Source organism: Psammomys obesus, unplaced genomic scaffold (genome assembly GCF_907164565.1).
Source record: "Psammomys obesus unplaced genomic scaffold, mPsaObe1.curated_primary_1811, whole genome shotgun sequence".
NCBI lineage: Eukaryota > Metazoa > Chordata > Mammalia > Rodentia > Muridae > Psammomys > Psammomys obesus.
This window is the reverse complement of record NW_026596134.1, coordinates 23949984-23967527: the sequence shown is the minus strand read 5'-3', so window position 1 is coordinate 23967527 and position 17544 is coordinate 23949984. Positions and strand designations below refer to the sequence as shown.

The 17544-nt window shown below is 51.2% G+C and overlaps 1 protein-coding gene across 2 annotated transcripts in view; it reads left to right on the top strand.

The window, feature by feature from the left end:
- Ift43 (intraflagellar transport 43) overlaps positions 1-10851 on the top strand; it is a 71125-nt gene extending 60274 nt beyond the window's left edge. For both annotated transcript variants that reach the window (XM_055592972.1, XM_055592971.1), the window contains 4 exons: positions 9537-9609; positions 9809-9884; positions 10379-10441; positions 10581-10851. In XM_055592972.1, the coding sequence (XP_055448947.1) occupies positions 9537-9609; positions 9809-9884; positions 10379-10441; positions 10581-10700 (332 nt within the window). In that variant the 3' untranslated portion in view covers positions 10701-10851. The remainder of the gene's footprint in view (positions 1-9536; positions 9610-9808; positions 9885-10378; positions 10442-10580) is intronic.
- Positions 10852-17544: the final 6693 nt, after the last annotated feature.

The following is a 17544-nucleotide window of genomic DNA, read 5'->3' as shown; positions in this document are numbered from 1 at the left end:
GGCCATAGATTCATAGTCACACTGCCGCCAGCCAGAGAACAAGTGTTCATAGCTTTGAACCTGTGGCGACACTTCACATTCAAACTGTAACAGACTTCACCAGAGCTGATGCCATCGCAGCTCGGTCGGGAGCACAGTTGACAGCGACCTCCTCCAGGGTTCTCTCTTCTTCGTTTGCATGAACAGCTTCCTCGAATGTCCCCACTGACGGGGCAGGGTGAGAAAGGAAAGCTTCGTACCACGGACGCCTGCATGCTTTTGATGAAGCAGGTTGTGTAACCTTTTCCTGGGAACACAAGGAAAGTGCCTTCAGCCTTGTTGTCACCATAGCTGAAGGAATGTGACTTACAGTAGATCATCCCCTGACATTGAGCTGACCAATGTGAAGGACAATTACGTCTCTCTGAAATCAACTCCTGGCTTCTTCCTCATGAAGGCGGAAGGTAGAATCTAGATAGGAAGAATTTGCTCCTGTTGAGCTCTCTGAGGCATTCCAGATGGAGCTGAGTGGTCCAGCTTTTGGAGCCAGATGCAGCCCCACTTCCCCACAGAGGCAAAGGGCATAAGCAGCTACTATATGAGAGCAGATGAGCTCCTCGGTGTAGCCATCGCTACATTGAGAAGAGCAGCCTCTACACAGAGGCCCTAAGCTCCTAGAGTGTATGTGACCAGGAGGTAGAGGCCCAGGGTCTTGGGATCTTTTTCAAATGGTGGGGGTTGGGGAAAGAAAAAGCCCAGTGTTCTCTGCAATAAGCGAGGCGTGGCTTCAGAATCGTCCTCCATCCTCAGCAGGTTATGGTCTTGCTTGGCTGGCAACTGCCCATGCACCCCTCATTAGCTGGTTGATGGCTCATGGCGAAGCCTGGCTGCCTGGTGTTGCCTAGGTGAAATGGAAATGGTTAGGTGTGTTTATGTGTCCGAGGATAGACATGGGACGTCACCTCGATCTTGCTTGGAAGAGGAAGTTTTTTGCCTTTTGACACAAATGGAGATCTGTTCCTGTAGGACCCAAGTCAACCAAACCTCCGGGTAGCCAAAATCTGGCGAGGCAGTAAAAAGGGACCCCCCCCCCAAGCCTTGCAAGAGGCAAGCTTAACCTAGTGTTAGGTTCCCCAGCTTTCTGAAACTTCATTGCGGGCCACCGGCCACAGGGACTCACCTGTGCACATCCACCGGAGGAGAGTTTGATTCCCGAGTCCATAAGTGCGGTTGACAGACTAGGTTTACCTAAAAGACCCTTTAAGAGAAGCTCTTGAAAGATGATTACAGAATTGAGACACCATCATTTAAAAGTGCCCGAGGCGATCTCTTTTGAAAATTGCAGCAGCTGAGGGACACAGAAAGAACCACACAGCCCTTGATTGTTGCGCTGTTCCCCCAGGACCCGTGCTCCCCTCCCCCTCCGTTTCTCATCTGATAAGAGAGAGCAGCACTAAGACTCCTCATCTATCTTATGAAAATCCGATTCGGAATGGCTGTGATCAAAACCAGCTGCCTGTCACCAGCAGTGGCCTCTCGTGGAGGGAGCCGCTCGGAGGCGTTCCGTATGTGGGGTGTCACGGGTGGCGACGATCAAAGGAGCATTTTTTTAATAAATATATTTAAGGAAAAAACACAAAAACCTAAGGATTTGGAATGAAAGCAGTGTAGTTTGTCTTGTTTTTTTCCCGGGGAACATGAAGAGGATGAAATAGAATCCGATATGCCTAGTTTTTAACACACTCCTGCGACGGTGCTCCCCCTGCCACGCTGACACCGTGTCACTCATCCGGGGCCTCGCTGAAGCGTCTCCCCCGCTCTCCATTCCTTCGAGCCACTCGTTTTCCTCTTATGTCTAAAGTCCTTTCTTCCTCCATATCCTCAATGCAGGCCTGCAGATAAAAGCTGGAGAAAACTTCCAGGAAGCCCTGAGGTGCCTGCCTCTCATTTCTTCAGCTGCCAGTCACCAGCGGGATGACGGTCCCGAGAGGCCATCCCGACATGTAACACTTAGGTCATCTCAGAATTGAGTCCCTTAAAGTTCTTAGCCCTTTGTGTGTGAGAAGCCTCCTGGGCTAACTTGTCTCTCATGAGCACTGACCTGGAATCGATCCCAAAGCTCAGTCCTGGTTGATGGTCATCACTAATTCCCGTAGAGCTTTGGGTAGGCTTTGGGCAGGGTTTCCAGAAGGGGCGTGCTGGTGAAGGAAATGCCATCTGGGTGTTCGAGGGCTCTTCAGAAGCATCGTGACACCCCTCTGTGGGTGATAGAGTGGGACCAGGCTTCTGTACAGCACACAGTGATGCTCATGTGACGCTCTTACCAAACCCCTTCTCTGCTGCTGCTCTGTCGAGAAGCCGGCATGGGGAGGCATAGCCCATCCCAGGAGCCACGTACTTGCCAGAGTGTCTTTTTGACCTTCTTCCTCTCAAGGTCAGATCTGCCTCCCCAGCAACACAGGAGGGTTTGGCAGGAGCGCATGGCACTCCACTGTGTGGGGCAAAGCATCTGCTCTCTGTCTTCAGTCACAGGCTTCCTCGGGGAGCTGACCAGGCAGGGCTGCCTGCAGCCACCATCTTGCCCGCAGTCAGTCCTGGTCCTAGGGTTTCATAGTATGGCTCTCTGGCCACCATCATCATTTCTGCACTCTTTGCTTCATCTGCCAGTAACAAGGACAGCCCGGACCCTATGTTAAGGAGTAGAAATCACAAGGGACAAGCCTTCAGACAGCAGGCCAGTCAGGGGCCTGGAGACCTCAGTCCCCGATTCGGGAAGTACAGGGGACCACTGAGGACTCCTCCGAGACCTCGTTCCCTTGTTCCTTCGGGTGTTTGAAGCCTGTTGCTTACTGCTTTCCCCTTTTCTTTTCCCTTTTAAAAAAATTCTCCATTTTTTCACTTAGAAAAAAAATTTATTTATACGATTGAGATCCACTAATTAAAGCCATTTTCTGGTATTTGGTTACTGGAGCGTTTGATGTCTCTCTGACAAGACCATGAAATGCACGGGGTGTCCACAGGGACAGAATTTGCTGAACACGGCTCTTTGTAAATGAGGGGACATAGTGTCGCAGCAGCTCATGAATATGAAACGCCCATGATGCCACCTCAGTGGACTTGGGAACACAGATGAATCCTGTCATGTGCTAAATGAGACCAATTTCTTTCACTTAACTTCATCTTCAATCAGACCTTCTTCCGTTTGCCTGCTTAAAATTCCCCATACGTGATGCAGAAGGTAACAGCATTCAGTAAAACAAAGTTTCCAGCTACAGAGAAAAGGCACGATGATCCCTGCCTTCGGGTCACCATCCACTAAGAACATGGCCGCTGTTTTCTCTCGCCTGCAAAGTACTGACTTCAGGCACAAATTCAGCCTGTCCAGACTGCTCTTATGGGGGCACCCTGAAGCTGTGTGCCCAGAATTTCTGTCATGTGGATTGGTTGTTGGGCTTGGCTCTGAATGGTGGACATGAGCCCTAATAGTCCATGAATGCCCTGCAGTGGCCAGGTCGCAGAGTGGAAGAGAAGTTTGCCAAGAGGTTTATGTGCCGAGCAGTTAGCAGATGAAGCGATAGGGACGGATGTTGCCATAACCCCCTTAAGGGACCTGGGAAAGTGAAGATGTCAAGGTGAGAAAGGGGTGACATAGAGAGGAGATGTTATGTTGTTCTGTAGAAGCCTGTCAGAACAGATATAGAAATCCCCAACCAAGAAAATGAGCTGAGGGTCAGATGAACCTCAGCGGTAGAACCGTTGCCTTGAGTGTGCAGGCCTAGGCCTGATGCACAGCACTGCTAAGAGAAAAACCCGATCAGTAGAGAAAGCCGAACCTAAGAATGAAGGGCTGTTGGCCTAAGGCATCTTCTCCTGGGCAGGACCCAAAGCCTGTGAGCTATCCAAGCTGTACTTAGGGCCAGCAGAGTCCACCTTAAACATCACTCTCTGCCAGCATCATGGCTTGAGCCTGTAATCCCAATACCTTGGGGGCTGAAGCAAGAGGATTGCTGTGAATTTGAGGCCAGCTCAGGCCAGAGGGGAAACCTGTCTTAAAAGGCAAATATCGCCAGGGTGAGGAGGTATGGGGCCGGGGGGGCCGGGGGCAGTGATCATAGTCTGTCCTGGTGCAAACAGCTAGATGGGGCAGAAGCTGCTTCTGGTGTGTCATAGGCATCTGCAGCGGCCTCCCCTGAAGCAGCAGCTGACCTCTGCACTGTCAGGCTATGGGAGGAGAGCAGGTCCGCTCCGGGACTAGGTGCTAAGTGTCTGGGTGTGTTGGTGCTGTCCGAGGTGAAAATGCTTAAGGATAAAAGGCATCCTCTCACATCCTGGAAGCCAGTTGTAACGATGTACTTGCGGCACGTACATTTATTATTTTTATATTTATATAGGCACTTATGTTGTTGGGCTCAGGCATAGGGCCTTTATATCTGCGTGGCAGGGACTCTACCTATTAAGCTTTATATGCACACTTAACTTATTTCAGTGATTTTAGCTGACTGTGTGGACCTGGGAGGGAGCAGCTTTAGTATCTTTTTTTTTTGGGGGGGGGTCCCTATCTTCCTTTGTGAAGCAGATTCTCAGAGCTGCCATTATACATTCACAACTCTTAATTTTGCCCCTTTGCCCCAATCACCCATTGTGTCCCAGAAGGCCTTGTGATTACAAAGCAAGGCAAAAAGCCTTTGCTAGGATTCTTTGAAATCCAGAAGTAGCCCAGGGTCAGTGCCGGCTGGCCTGTAGAACAAATCCTACTGCAGCAGCGCAGGCCTCAGTGGCACTCAGACTGTGGATGGAAGAACGTGAAGGAGATTGCCTCAGCCCTTCCCGTGTTCGGCTTGACATTCGAGGGGCATCCGTTGATCCCGTTCTGTTCAGCCCTCCTTTATTTTGCTATCACTTATTTGGGGACCTATCTGTGACCTCATGGGGTAAATTCCACTTACTCTGCTTCTGCAGACCACTGAGAGGTCTGTCTGAGGTCACAAATGAATTATGCAAGGACAAATGCGAAGCCTTTGATTCCGCCTGTGGGGCCCGGTTGTTGGTCATAGAGGAAGGGCCGTGCACCTCCTGGTTTGTCACTTGCCGCGTGCAGAGCCTCCCTTTGCCGTCTTGCCACGCTTATCCCATCATGGCTCCCAGAACATGCACACAGCAGGCACCTAGCACACGCTTTCTGGCCAGCTGTGCATGTCCTTCTGCCCCTGGCACCACGTCGCGCTCTCCCACCATGCCGGTCTCTTTGGGGCCTCATGCTCCAGCCTCCCCGACCTACCTTCAGGGTTGCTCCCCCTCCGAGTGCTGTGTCCATCACATGGTCCCCACCAGGCTTGATCTTGCCTCTTTCCCAGTTCTCAGCCGCTCCATCCCTAACTCCAGCAGACCTTTTTAAGTCCCCACCCCACGCCCCATGTTCTAAACCAGATCCTCTCTGGACCGGGCTACGCACATCACGGAGCATTCACTTAGCAGAATGCTCGATGGCTGCTTGAAAGAACACCACACAATTTTATGTCCAGAAGGACAGAAATTGCACAACATTCCAGCACTTTAAAAGGACAGACATGCTGTGGTGTGCTTGAATTTCCCACAAATCCATACAAACGTCGAGTACCCCTGAGGAAAGGGCTCAGTCCTGCAGAAGGAAGGTAAACTTTCCATGGTAAACGTCACCATAGCATCCGAATCCATTGCACCTATAATGTGGCTTTTACTTTACTTCAGAAAACTAAAAGAAAACAATTAGGTCTCCCCATTGCTCCCTCATAGAACGAAGTCAGGTTCCTTCCTAGTCTGTGTTCTTATTTGTAAGCAGGGTTTTTGTTTCTGCTCATTATCTTTGTCTGACTGGTGTGTCATGAATACTGGGACCATGTCTGCCTTCTCTGCTGCTGCCGCCAGCTTTACCTAGCATGATGCCTTTCACATAGCAGCTGCTCAGTCAGTATACCTCCGATCTATGAGCTGCTGGCTGGGTGGGTGGGTGGGTAGAGAGATGGGTGATCAGACAGGACAAACAAGAAACAATATTTCTCACGGTTTGACTGAGCAGGCATTGCCTGGGCAGAGAAGTAGCTTGCACAGCTGGCCTGAGATAGCTAGGCTGGGAAGGAGTATGCAAGACAAGGAGGGAGACCTTAGGGCTCTGGCCTGGAGCTATGCAGCAGATGCTGGGATGGGAGGAAAATCTGTTTGTGCCCCAGGTCAAGCAAGGACATGAGGGCTGAGTCCCAGAGAAGGGGAAGGAGAGGTGAGGGCATCTCTAGCTGCTGAAGATGCTCAGGCCCCTTCCCCTAGTTTCCCACGACATGCTAGGTAGGTGGTGTCTCCGGGTTCTCGGGTACAGGCATGCTTTTCCCATTCTGCGGACAGGAACAAGTCAGGCACTCCAGCGGGAACTAAGCTTATTTCGATGTGGGAACCCAGGGAAAACCGGCCTGCTCTTGGAAGTCTCTTGGCCCTCCACTGTCAGAGAGGTGTCTTTGGAGGTGAGAGGCCTTACATTAGAAAAGAAAGGTTCTGGGTTTGAGAGAGCCTCAGAGGAGCTGAGTGCCGTCCCCGTTAAGGGCTTCATCTCACACAGGCTGCTTAATCCTGCTTCACCTCCACGCTCTCTTCTAGAAACCTCATTCACAGGCAGGGTTGGATGAGGAGATGAGCAGAGGGCCACAGTCACTCCCCATGGGCAATGTTATAACAGCTGCCAGGGAAATAATAGTTGTGTGGACCTAGCACGGTCCTTAGCATTTTACACTACTGCTTTTGATACCAAAGAGCCAGAAGTGGTCATGACTGACAGTGGCCTTAGTGCTACAAAAGGGATGAAAACAGTGTAACTTCTCCACGATATCAATCTGATTCCCTCTTCCCTAGAAGAGCTGTGTGTTCTGAAAGTGTCAAGTTACAGCCCATGTGTGCCAGTGTGTGTGTGTGTGTGTGTGTGTGTGCACGACCAAGCCAGAGGTCAACATCAGGTGTTCTTCTTTATCCCTCTCCATGTTTTTGAGACAAGGTCTCTCAGGGAGCCTGGAGCTCATTGATTGACTAAGCTAGGCAGCCAGTGAGCTCCAAGGACTTGCCTGTATTCACTTCCAGTGCTTAGGTTACAGTTGACATGCCCAGCTTTCTCCTGGGTGCTGGGGATTTGAACTCAGGACCTCATGCTTGCACAGTAAGCACTTTATCCACTGAACCATCTCTCCAGCTCTGAAGAAGCAAATTTCTGAAGTCTATTCTCTCTCTTTCTCCCTCCCTCCCTTCCTCTCTCCTTCCCTCTCTCCCTCCTTCCTTTTCTCCCTTTCCTTCTCTCCCTCCCTCTTTCTGTCTCTTTCTTCTAGGTTTGTTCATGGTATATGAGACAGATGGAGGGGTCAGGTTGGGGGAAGGGAAGGAGGGAAAGTGGAAACCGGTTTCCCAGGCATCCCCTGGACACATAAGCAAGCACTTGTCTGTGACTGTAAATCCAAAAACTCTAAAACTGTGAAGTTCTTTGAAGTTTGCCCAAAACCTGCTTCATGGCCACCTGTTCCACTGGGAGCCGGGAATTGGATGGCCTGCCTCTGCTTCGATAGCTCAAGCTGTCACTGCACCAGAATGGTCCAGCTTGTCTTGGCCTGGCTGTCATCGCTGGCTCTGTCCCACTCAGGCGGTTCGCCGGGTTCTACTGGGCACCAGGCTTCCAATTAGAGAGAAGTCCCACTGTGTGGCCATCCCCACCAGTGCCACTCTGAGCGGCCTTTTGCCAAGGCCTGCACTGACCTCTGATCTGTCACAGATGGGCAGGCCCCACGCTCCCTTGTGCACATTTGGAGGAGGGGAGTGGGGCCCAACAGGAAAGCCCATGGGGAGCGACAGTGAATGCCGAGCAGAAGTGCAATTCCTCAGAGCTTGAAGATGCCGGGCTGAGTTGACAGGGTCCAAATGCTGAAGTTGTGGAGGGAAAGGGGACTTGGGGAAGACCCCGTCCTGAGCCCCAACTCAGCATGGGCCATTTTCTCAGCAACTCCTGAATATTCATCTCAGGCTGGACTCCACAGCCAAGGAGAGCCAACAGCGAGCTGCTGACTGGCTTACTCTGAAACTGTCACTCTGTGGATGGCACAGGGCACAGCCAGCTTTCCTGTCCCCCTGCTGGGCTGTGCAGCCTGAGCCTGGAAGCCCCACCCCCATGCGGTACTGATCCTAGGAGAATGAGGAAAGAAATCTAAGTTTCTATTAGTGTTAGAAACAGAATCCGATGGAATACCACGTCTTGTGTTTCCAGCAGGGCAGGGAGATAGAATCCAAGCTCCGAAGAGCCCCCTTAGATACAGGGCCTACTGAATGTGGCTCAGTATTTGGGGGCTGGTGCATGTGTCTCTTTTTTTATTTCCTGTTGGTGGATTCTCGTTATTTTTCACCCTCTTCACAGTTCCGCTTCTCTGCCTGTCTCCCTCCTTGTTTTTCTTTTCTGTGCCTTCCCTCTCCTCTGCTCACTTTCATTTCCTGGGCACAGCGAGGCGGAAGTCTGAAGTTAGAGGCGGTGATAAAGACATTTCTGTACTCTGGCTTAGCTTGGCTAGCAGTCGCAATGTCTAAATAATGACTAGGCTGGAAGTGGCGGAAATCCTCTGAGCTGTTCTTGGAACGACTTTGTGCGTCTTGCCCACGGAAGCCCGCCTTCCCTCTGGGTTGTTTTCCTTCATTGTATACCCGCAGTTGCATTAAGATCCCGGGACTGCGTCCCCGCTTGCAGCCTTTCTTCCTGCCCCACCTCTTCTTTTTTTCTTCACCCTGATTGATTAAAACAAAACCCCTAGTGATCGTCATTTGGAGGAAATGTGTCTTCATCTCTCCGGACACTATTTGGCAACTTAAGCGTTGCCCTAATGAAGTGACAGGCTCATCTCTCCATTCTCCTTTGGTGACACTGTAGACCAATGAACATATCTGTAATATGTCTGGAGAGTTCAGAGACAGCAAGAGGAAGTGGGACCACTGAACTAGTGTCACAGTAGGCCTGGCCAATGGCAGCCCTGGTCTCTGACAGTGTCAGGAGCCGCATTCTGAGACTGGAGTAAATCGTCCTCCTGAGATAAAGAAGCAGCTGGGATCTGGACAGCTGCTCTCCGGAGCTAGTGCTTGTGCAGGTCTCCGTCATGAATGGGTGTCGTTTCTGCTTGTGACACCACACATTGTTCTTTGTCTGTCTGTCTGCGCCAAACCCAGTGGTCCCACTCTCATCTGCACTCATAGAAGCCATTTTCCAAGGGCTGAAAATTTCTTCTTATTCTTACACATTTCTCCATGGAGATCTACCCCAGGTGACTATGTCAGAGTCACTGATGAAAACCCCAGGTGAGCCACAGGTACCCAGGCCTGTCAGCACGCTCTCTGTCACTGCATTTTGGGATACGGCCTGTGGCTCAGAAACGCATGAAGCTCCCTGTGTGACTGTGTCTGAGTGTTTATGGCACCCACAGCATCAGGGCTGGCAGTGCTTGAGCACTCGGTGGAGGAGCAGGCGGGAGCCCGGTTCATGCCGAGGACAGCAGCGCCTCCACCTCTCCTTGCAGATATCCCCGTGATCCCAGATCTGGAAGATGTGCAGGAGGAGGACTTCGTGCTGCAGGTGGCATCCCCGCCGAGGTAGGTGAAGTTTGGTGTGGAGTTGGTGAGGAAACCCAGAACAGACACCCTCATACACTCCAGAAGCCATGTGCAGCAGGCCTTGCTGGTCTTTCCGGCAAGAGGTCCTGTTCTATTCGTCACACTCTACGAGGACATTTTGTCTGCACACAAGCTGGAACCAGTACTGCCTGCGGTTCCTTCAGCCCCTTCCCTTCAGCATCCAGGTAAACCGAGTGATGACCTACCGTGACCTGGACAATGACCTCATGAAGTACTCAGCCTTTCAGACTTTGGTGAGTGGACCTGCTTCTGCCCAGAGGGGCCCAGCTTCAGGGACCTTGATGGGGAAAGTCCTCCATTACTCCAGAGCTGAACATATTTCCTCAGCATCCCCTGGGCTGCCTAGAAATGCCAGAGGTGACATCCCTGGCCATCTCACAACACACACGGACCCTCCATAGGCCATAGACATCTGTTCAGGTTCCCAGCTGCTCTGGCCAGGCTCTTAGCACACGATGGCTACCGGATGGCCGCCCTGTTCCATCTGCCCTTGTGGACATCCTCTGTCCTCCTGGTGTTGCGTTTTCTCAGTGAGCCTGGTGTGGAGGACGCCACAGCGCCTCCTTTTCCGGTGGCCATGCCTTTCACTCCAGGCTTTGTGCTTTGTTCAAGGCTTTTCTGGGGTCTCCAGTTGGGAAGGTCCGTCATACACAAACTCCTCTCCTTACTATGTAAAAGCTGAGGCTGAAGCCTCTAGGGTCCAGCCTGGTTTTCTGTGCATTCGCAGGATGGAGAAATTGACCTGAAGCTCCTCACCAAAGTGCTGGCGCCAGAGCACGAAGTTCGAGAGGTACAATACCCGCCCCTGCCCTGTGTCTCCATGTCTTTGAGCCAGTGAGCTCCACAGCTCAGGCTGCGCCTTCCAGTGTGGGGTGGGGAGCTGGCCACTGGCTTTTCTTTGTCTTACTTAGCAGTCTTCACCTTGGCAGGATGACGTAGGCTGGGACTGGGACCACCTATACACTGAGGTGTCCTCAGAGCTCCTCACAGAGTGGGACCTGCAGCGATCGGATAAGGAGGACCCTGTGGGGCCATCCAGGCACACTTGACCCAGGAACGTCACTGGGCATGTGAAGAAATGCAAGAAGTCTAAAGCCAAGGGAACCTGCAAGCAGCGTAGAATTTTTATATAGAATGTTTTCTAATAAAATATTTATTTTCAATAGACCACATTGGAGCATTCGGTTCAATAAATGGCTTTATTCTGTGAGTATTTCTTCCATTCTGTCCAGCACCTTCAACCCATGAGTGACAGAAGGCAACCCTTTTTCTTTCTTTAATTTTTGTTTTGTGTTGTTGTTTGAGAACAGGTTTTACTACGTAGCCCAGGTTCGCCTTGAACTTCTGATCTGCCTACCTCAGTCTCCCAAGTGCTGGATTTATAGGCTGATACCATGTGTGGCAGGAAGGGGACTTTTAAACAATCAGATAAGGACTCTAAACTCTGCGTAGTTGAAGGGCACAAGGGAGGGAAGATGGCTGTTTCTTGGAGCAGGTACCACTTCTCAGGAGGCCTCAGCAGTTCCGTGGAGTGTTGCGCCTAGAGGCCGCTTACCTGAGTCCTGGGGCAGTGGCCGAGATGCCTTTCTGACCAGCATGCTTCAACTCCACTTTGCCCACAACAGATGGAGGGAGGGGTCAGGGCATCATGAGAGGACCTTAGCAGGAAGCCTGGCTGGTTGGACAACACTCCCCTTCTGCCTGAGGATCCCCAGAGCCTCCTGCTGCTTCAGATTGGGAGGTTCCCTCCTGGCACCCCTAAAAGCACTCTTCTAGCCAACCATGGCCCCTGTTCTCTCCCCTGCATTCAGGAGCCTCTGACTTTCTTGGCACTGCACTGCTGATCTGCTCTGTCCCCCAACTTCACTACCTGTTCCAGAATTTGCTAAGATGGCAGGAAGCCCCACCCACTTCCTAAACAGCCTCCCTTTTTTGTTTTTACGGGAGATGGTAGAGTCTTTCTCTGCTACCTGTGCTGGCCATTCGGGCCCAGGAAGGTTGCTGTAGCTGGCCAAGGCCCATTCTCTGGCCACTGAGTGGGGAGGCTGAGCACTGAGCCTTCCTGCTTGGAAAGCCCTTCATTAAAATTCAGAAAAACAAAGAGGTTCAACACATCAAAAACCCACTGGGGGGTTATTTTTGTGTGACTACAGTGCCCTTCCCTGGTGAGCTGCTGGGCTCCAGTTCTGCCGAGTGGATGCTTGTCAGTTAATTATAAACTCAGGGACTTAGTGGCTTTGGGGTCCTGTTGCTGTTGCCTCCTGTTTCAGAGTCACACTAGACAGGCCTTCTTTGGAATAATTCCCATGGCCACTGAGAAGTTTTCATCCAGGCTGGCTTTTCTTGAGCCTACATCCTTCTGAAACCCAAAGGACAAAGGCTGCATTCTAGTCCCTTAATTACTAGCAAACTCCATAGCGGCCTCCAGGCTCTTAACAACCTTGGAGGTCTTCGCCTGGCCCCAGCTAGTGACTAGGGCTTGGTTGCTTTCTTCTCCCTACAACAGTAGCAAGTTCCAACCCACACTGAGTGCTCAAGTGTGCTAGCTGTGGGGCTGTTGGCACGTGTAGTTCCCCAGCGTTCCGTCCCACAGCTGTCAGGGACACCGGTGAAACATGCTTTGCCCATGTGACAGATGCTGAGTAAGTGACGGCGAGCAAAAGCTTATTCCACCGAATGCATGGCACTTCAGCTTTCGAAAGTAATCAGGTGAATGGGCAGAATCTAACATTCTCTAGAACTTTCTGCAACTCCCCCTAGCCCCAGAACAGGCATCCCTTCTCATTGTGAATCATCTGAAGGCTTGTGGTATGGAACCTTCTCTGTGCCTGATCCCACGAGGCCCAGACAGACACATTGGCATTTAAATCGGGGTGGCCCATCTGGGGATGTGGCTCAGTTGGTAGAGTGTTTGCCCAGCATGTGTGAAGCCCTGGGTTCAATGCCAGCACCATGGAAACCAGGCACGGCGGCACCCACCTGCAAACTTTTCTGCTGGTGAGGAGGGGACAGGACGATTATCAGAAATTCAGGGTCATCCTCAGCTTAATACCAACCTAAAATAAGATAAATGTATGAGCAGGAGAGCCTTCATCTTTGCTGTCACATTTACTCAAAGCTCTGAAGGAGCTCACGGAAAGAGGAAGACTGGTGGTCCGAGGAGAGGACCTTCCCAGAGCCAGGAGGCTAGGATGTGCCTGGCCTCACCAAGGGTATTAGAGGATTAGGGTATGGTGGTCAAGCTAATCAGGGAAGACAGGATGTTCTGCTTCTGTGTTCCCAAGGCCTCTGGGTATCACAGGTATTCTCAGCCTCTTCTGTCTTTCAAGCACCATAGGGGGAAAAAAAATCTCTTCAATCTTTTTTTTTTTTTTTTTTCCCCTATTCATGCCTCAGCCTGTCAACGGGAACAATGGGCTCTTTCTGTCATGTGCCAGAAGTCAGGAGGTGGCTGTCAGATCCTAGGCCGACCAGGTGTGCCCGGTGTGCTGGGCAGAATGTCTTAAGAGGTTTGCATGGCAGAATGTTCCCTGGTATTTTCAGCTCTTGATGAAGAGCCTCAGTGAGAAATCTTGTGGGCAAGGCCTACAACCGGAGCGAGCTAGCTCTCTTGTCCCTGGAAGCTGATGGCTAAAGGCTGTCAGTTGTCTTCACTGATTCCCCAGGAACTTCCAAGGCTTTTCAACTCCATGTTCCAGAGACAGACTAAAGTGTGCTGCTGACAGCAATGAGACCCTTATAGATGAAGACCTCTGCCCAGCGGTTAGCGGGGCCTGTGGGAACACTGGACTGGACACCTCTGTACAAAAGCGATATTGAAAGCGTTTGATTCAGTAATTTTAGTAAATTTGAGGAGTGGGGCTGTTTCCTGGCTGCCTTGCTCTCTGTGTCCTTCACAAGATGGAAATCTTGTTACCATCCCCAGCCTTAGGCAACACACCACCACCTGCCCTGACTCCTTACATGTGCAGTTTCTAGACGTTTCCTATACGTGTGCTAGGAATGTATAGAGTTTGGAATCTTGGACAGAGAAACATTTGCCTAGTTTTCTTAGGTGGATTCCTGGGGTGAGGTTTCTGGGTCATGTATAATTGCATAACATTTACACAAACTGCTAAGCCTTCCCAGGGCATTGTGTTTGGTTTTTGTTGTTGTTGTTGTTTATGTCTTAGTGCTTTAGGGTGTCAGTCTTCTTCAATCCTTAGGGCTTTTTCCCCCCTAAGTCTTTAGGTGACTGTTGGCATCTTCAGGAGGTGTACTCTCCTTTCTTCTCTGTTTTCCTCTCACCCAGCTCATCTCTGTTTGCGGGAACATATTTTCAGACTGGAAGTGCTTTAGGTATGAGCCGGACATGTTCGCATTTCTGTCAAGCCCCACGTTCCTTCCAGAGTCAAAGGAAGCCCTGGCCTGAGATGCTAATGAGGCAGCAGAGAGAGAAATAGGCATGCTCCTCCCTAGAGCAGAACCCCTAGGCTTGCTCCAGAGAGCAGAGGAGAGAGAGGGGAATTCTGAAATGAGGCGCACTGGTTTATTTGAGCAGGGGTCAGAAAGCCCAGCCCATCAGCCAAAGCCAGCCCACCCCTTACTCTGTGAAGTTTTGCCTGAACGCAGCCATTTTCATATGCTGACATGTACTCTATGGCTGCTCTGAGGCCCAGTAAGCAGAACTCAGCTGCAACCTAGGCCACCCACCCTATGAGGCTTAAAATATTCGCTATTTAGTCCCAGGAAAAAGGTTGCCAACCCCTCCTTAGAGTTTAGCTGTTCGTTTCTATCCAGAGAATCACTGACTGCAGCAGGAATTATTTGAGTTAGACGTAAGGAAAAGACTAGCAGAATGGAGTGAATCTGGTCTCTCAGAAATACTCTGTGAAAAGGAGTTAATGCATCCATTCCAGGAAAATCAGGACATAATCTATCTGGGGATGAGAATGTAGGGGCCAGGGATTCTGGGCTCCTTTTCAGCCCTCTGATGGACCCTAATATCAAATGCCTTCAGCATTGAGCCCAAGAGAGGTGGGTTTGGGTGAGTGGAGGAGGGGGAGCCCGATGGACACAGTGTGAGGACCAAGGAGGAGGGAAAATCCAAATTTTCTTCTGGCATTGGAGAGGCAGAAAGCAAAGGTGGCTGGGGCAGACAGAGGAGGAGGCTGGTCCTCCGCGGCTGTGCTGGAGCGAATTAATTCACAGCATATGTTCCCAGCATCTGTCGCAGGGACCTGGACTGGAGGGGTTAGCAAGAGAGGACCATGCCAGGGTTGAGCATTAGCCCAGAATTCCCCGGGCTGCTGGGGCTATTGGCTTCCACAGAATGAGGGGCCAGCCAGCCCACCCAAGAACATCTGTCACAGCTACAACCCACAGGCCCGCCTTCGGGAGAAGAGACGGCCTCTGCCGCAGGCCCTCTGCAAGAAAACACCTGGCAGGGCCTGGCACTTGAGAGAGCCCCTCGAAATCCTCCAGTCCTGAGCCCGATTGCTACCAGCCCTCCCCACCAACCACAGGTCCGACTGGAGGTGGAGCACAAGGATCAGTGGGAGGGGCAAGGAAGCCCAACCCTAGGGGGCACAATAATATTGGAACTTCCTTTCAAGTGCAGTCCCAGGACTCCCGCATGCCATCTGGGCTACCCGGTGCTAACTGTCCCCTCCTCCACTCACCCAACGTATCTCCTGCCTCATCTCCCCTTAGTTGCTTGTGAGCCATGATATATCTATTTGCAACTCTGCTTGAAGGAGGAAGAAGTGGGCCTCAGGCGGTCCTGCTAGAGCAGGGTCAAGACCCCAGAACAGACAGGGTGGTGTATGTATGAGCCCAGTGACTTGGCTGCTATGGGTGGGGTTGCAGGGGACAGGGCAGAGACAGAGGATTGTGGGTACCAAAATAGAATCCGGAGTCACTGAAGAAGCTCGAAAGGAGGAACTGAATTCCTACCACAGGCATTTAGCAGAAGAGCCTGGCCTACCAGCAGGAGAAAGAAATGGCCCAGTTCTCTGCTGAGGTAGTGCACAGTAAGCTCCTGTTGGCGCTATGCGGGCGTGAAAAGGGGGTGCCATGATGTACCAGGCCTGTCAGGAGGCATGGATCCACCCCCAATGCTGCAAATGTCCCTGGCTCAAGGTCTCACCTCTGGAAGTGGGGGAAGAGATAAAGATTAGACAACCGAACACCTCAGGCCATACTGTGGCAGGATTAACAAGGCTCAGTAGGCAGAGCAAAGTGGCATGCGCTCTGCTGGCCAAGGAAAGCTCCCGAGGATGACTAATGGGCCAGGTGTGTCCTGGGGCATCTTGGGGCATGGTTCTCATGGCATTAAAAATGGGGGCTGAGGCACAGGCAGAGTGGAAATCGGCCTTACAGAGTGCAGGAAGGTTTGTAGGGAAAGGAGAAGGTGCTCAGCAAGAAGCAAAGCCAAGACTAAAGAGCTCCCAGCTCCTTAAGCAGAGATCAGGGAGGAGCCACAAATCTAAGGGGTACAGGTTGAGTAGAAGGACAGTGAGAGATCTGGGGTGGAGTCCCTGTCTTGGTTGTGGTGGTAGCTGAATGTCCATCTGCCGTTTGTAAATACCGTAAGTTTTTGCGGTATCTAAATTACTCTCCAGTGACCCAGGCTTAGGTCCCTCCCACAAGCCCTCCTAGGGAGGGGACTGAGGATTTCCCAGGGTCTTACCTGGTCTGTCCTGGACCTGAGCTCCAGGTCAGGAGGCAAAGGAGCCAATGCTGTGCCACCTCAAGCTGCTGATCCCTAGACCAAGGTGCCTTCAGTGTGATTTGCCACTGGGTGGTTTGGGAAGGAAAACCCAGCAATTTGACCTTTGGAGAAAGCAGATGGCCCAAGTAAAACCGAGGGCCTCTGGGAGTCAGCGTTGCCATTCTCCTGCAAGCACAGGTTTATTGAGCACAGAGTGAGGAAGGACACAGGGAAATTGGAAAGACCAAAACAGTCTTGTTTTGTAAGGATAGTGCAAGAAGAGGCCAGGCTCTACTGCACACTGTCTCACCTCGAGAATTCAGCCCCACTCAAGCCCTGAAAGGACAAGGGGTGCTTCTACTTGCTCTGAGGTGTCCTGGGTAAGATGGTAGCTGAGAGAATACAAGCTCTCTGAGGTGTTTTTTTTGTTTTTGTTTTTGTTTTTTTCTAGGGCAGTGGAGGACTGAGGAGAGCAAGAGGGTGAGGCCAAGCAGCCAAAAAAAAAAAAAAAAAAATGGAGCCCAGCTTGCAAAGCTAGACCAGTTGGCCTCTAGAGGTAGGGAGGGGGGCTGTGTTTGGTCTTAGAAAGAAAATCGAAGATGGGCTTTCTATTTTGTGTTTTTGTTTGTTTGTTTGGGGCCTTTGTTATTGTTGTTTGGTTTTTACCTCACTTGGTGCATGCCCTCTCTCTGTCTCTCCATCTCTCAGTCTGTCTGTCTATCTGTCTTTTCTTGGTCTCTCGCAGTCTCTTTCTTTATCTCTGTCTGCTGAGTGTCATATAGCCTAGGCTGACCTCAACTCAATGTGTAGCCGAGAATGACCTTGAACTCTTAGTCCTCCTGCCTTTCTCTCCCAAGTGCTAGATTGTAGGTAAGCATACTTGGTTTCATTTTGTCTGGTGCTAGAGGGTTCAACCCAAAGCTTCATGTATGTGAGTCAATCATTCTACCAACCAGCTGCCTCTCAGACCCCACAGAGCAGTGGTTTTTAACCTACATCTGAAGAGCGTTCTATTAGACAGCTTCCTTCATGGTTGACGCTAAGAGCAAAGACCTTTCAGGGCCCTTGGTAGCGGTACACCCACGTGCATGTAACTCACCTCCAAAGCGTTTGCTGCTTACCACAGAACACGCTGTTCTCACTCAGCTCTCTTGGTGTCAAGTTGTACGGTCAACTGTGCTCACCCCTGAGGGACAAGTTGC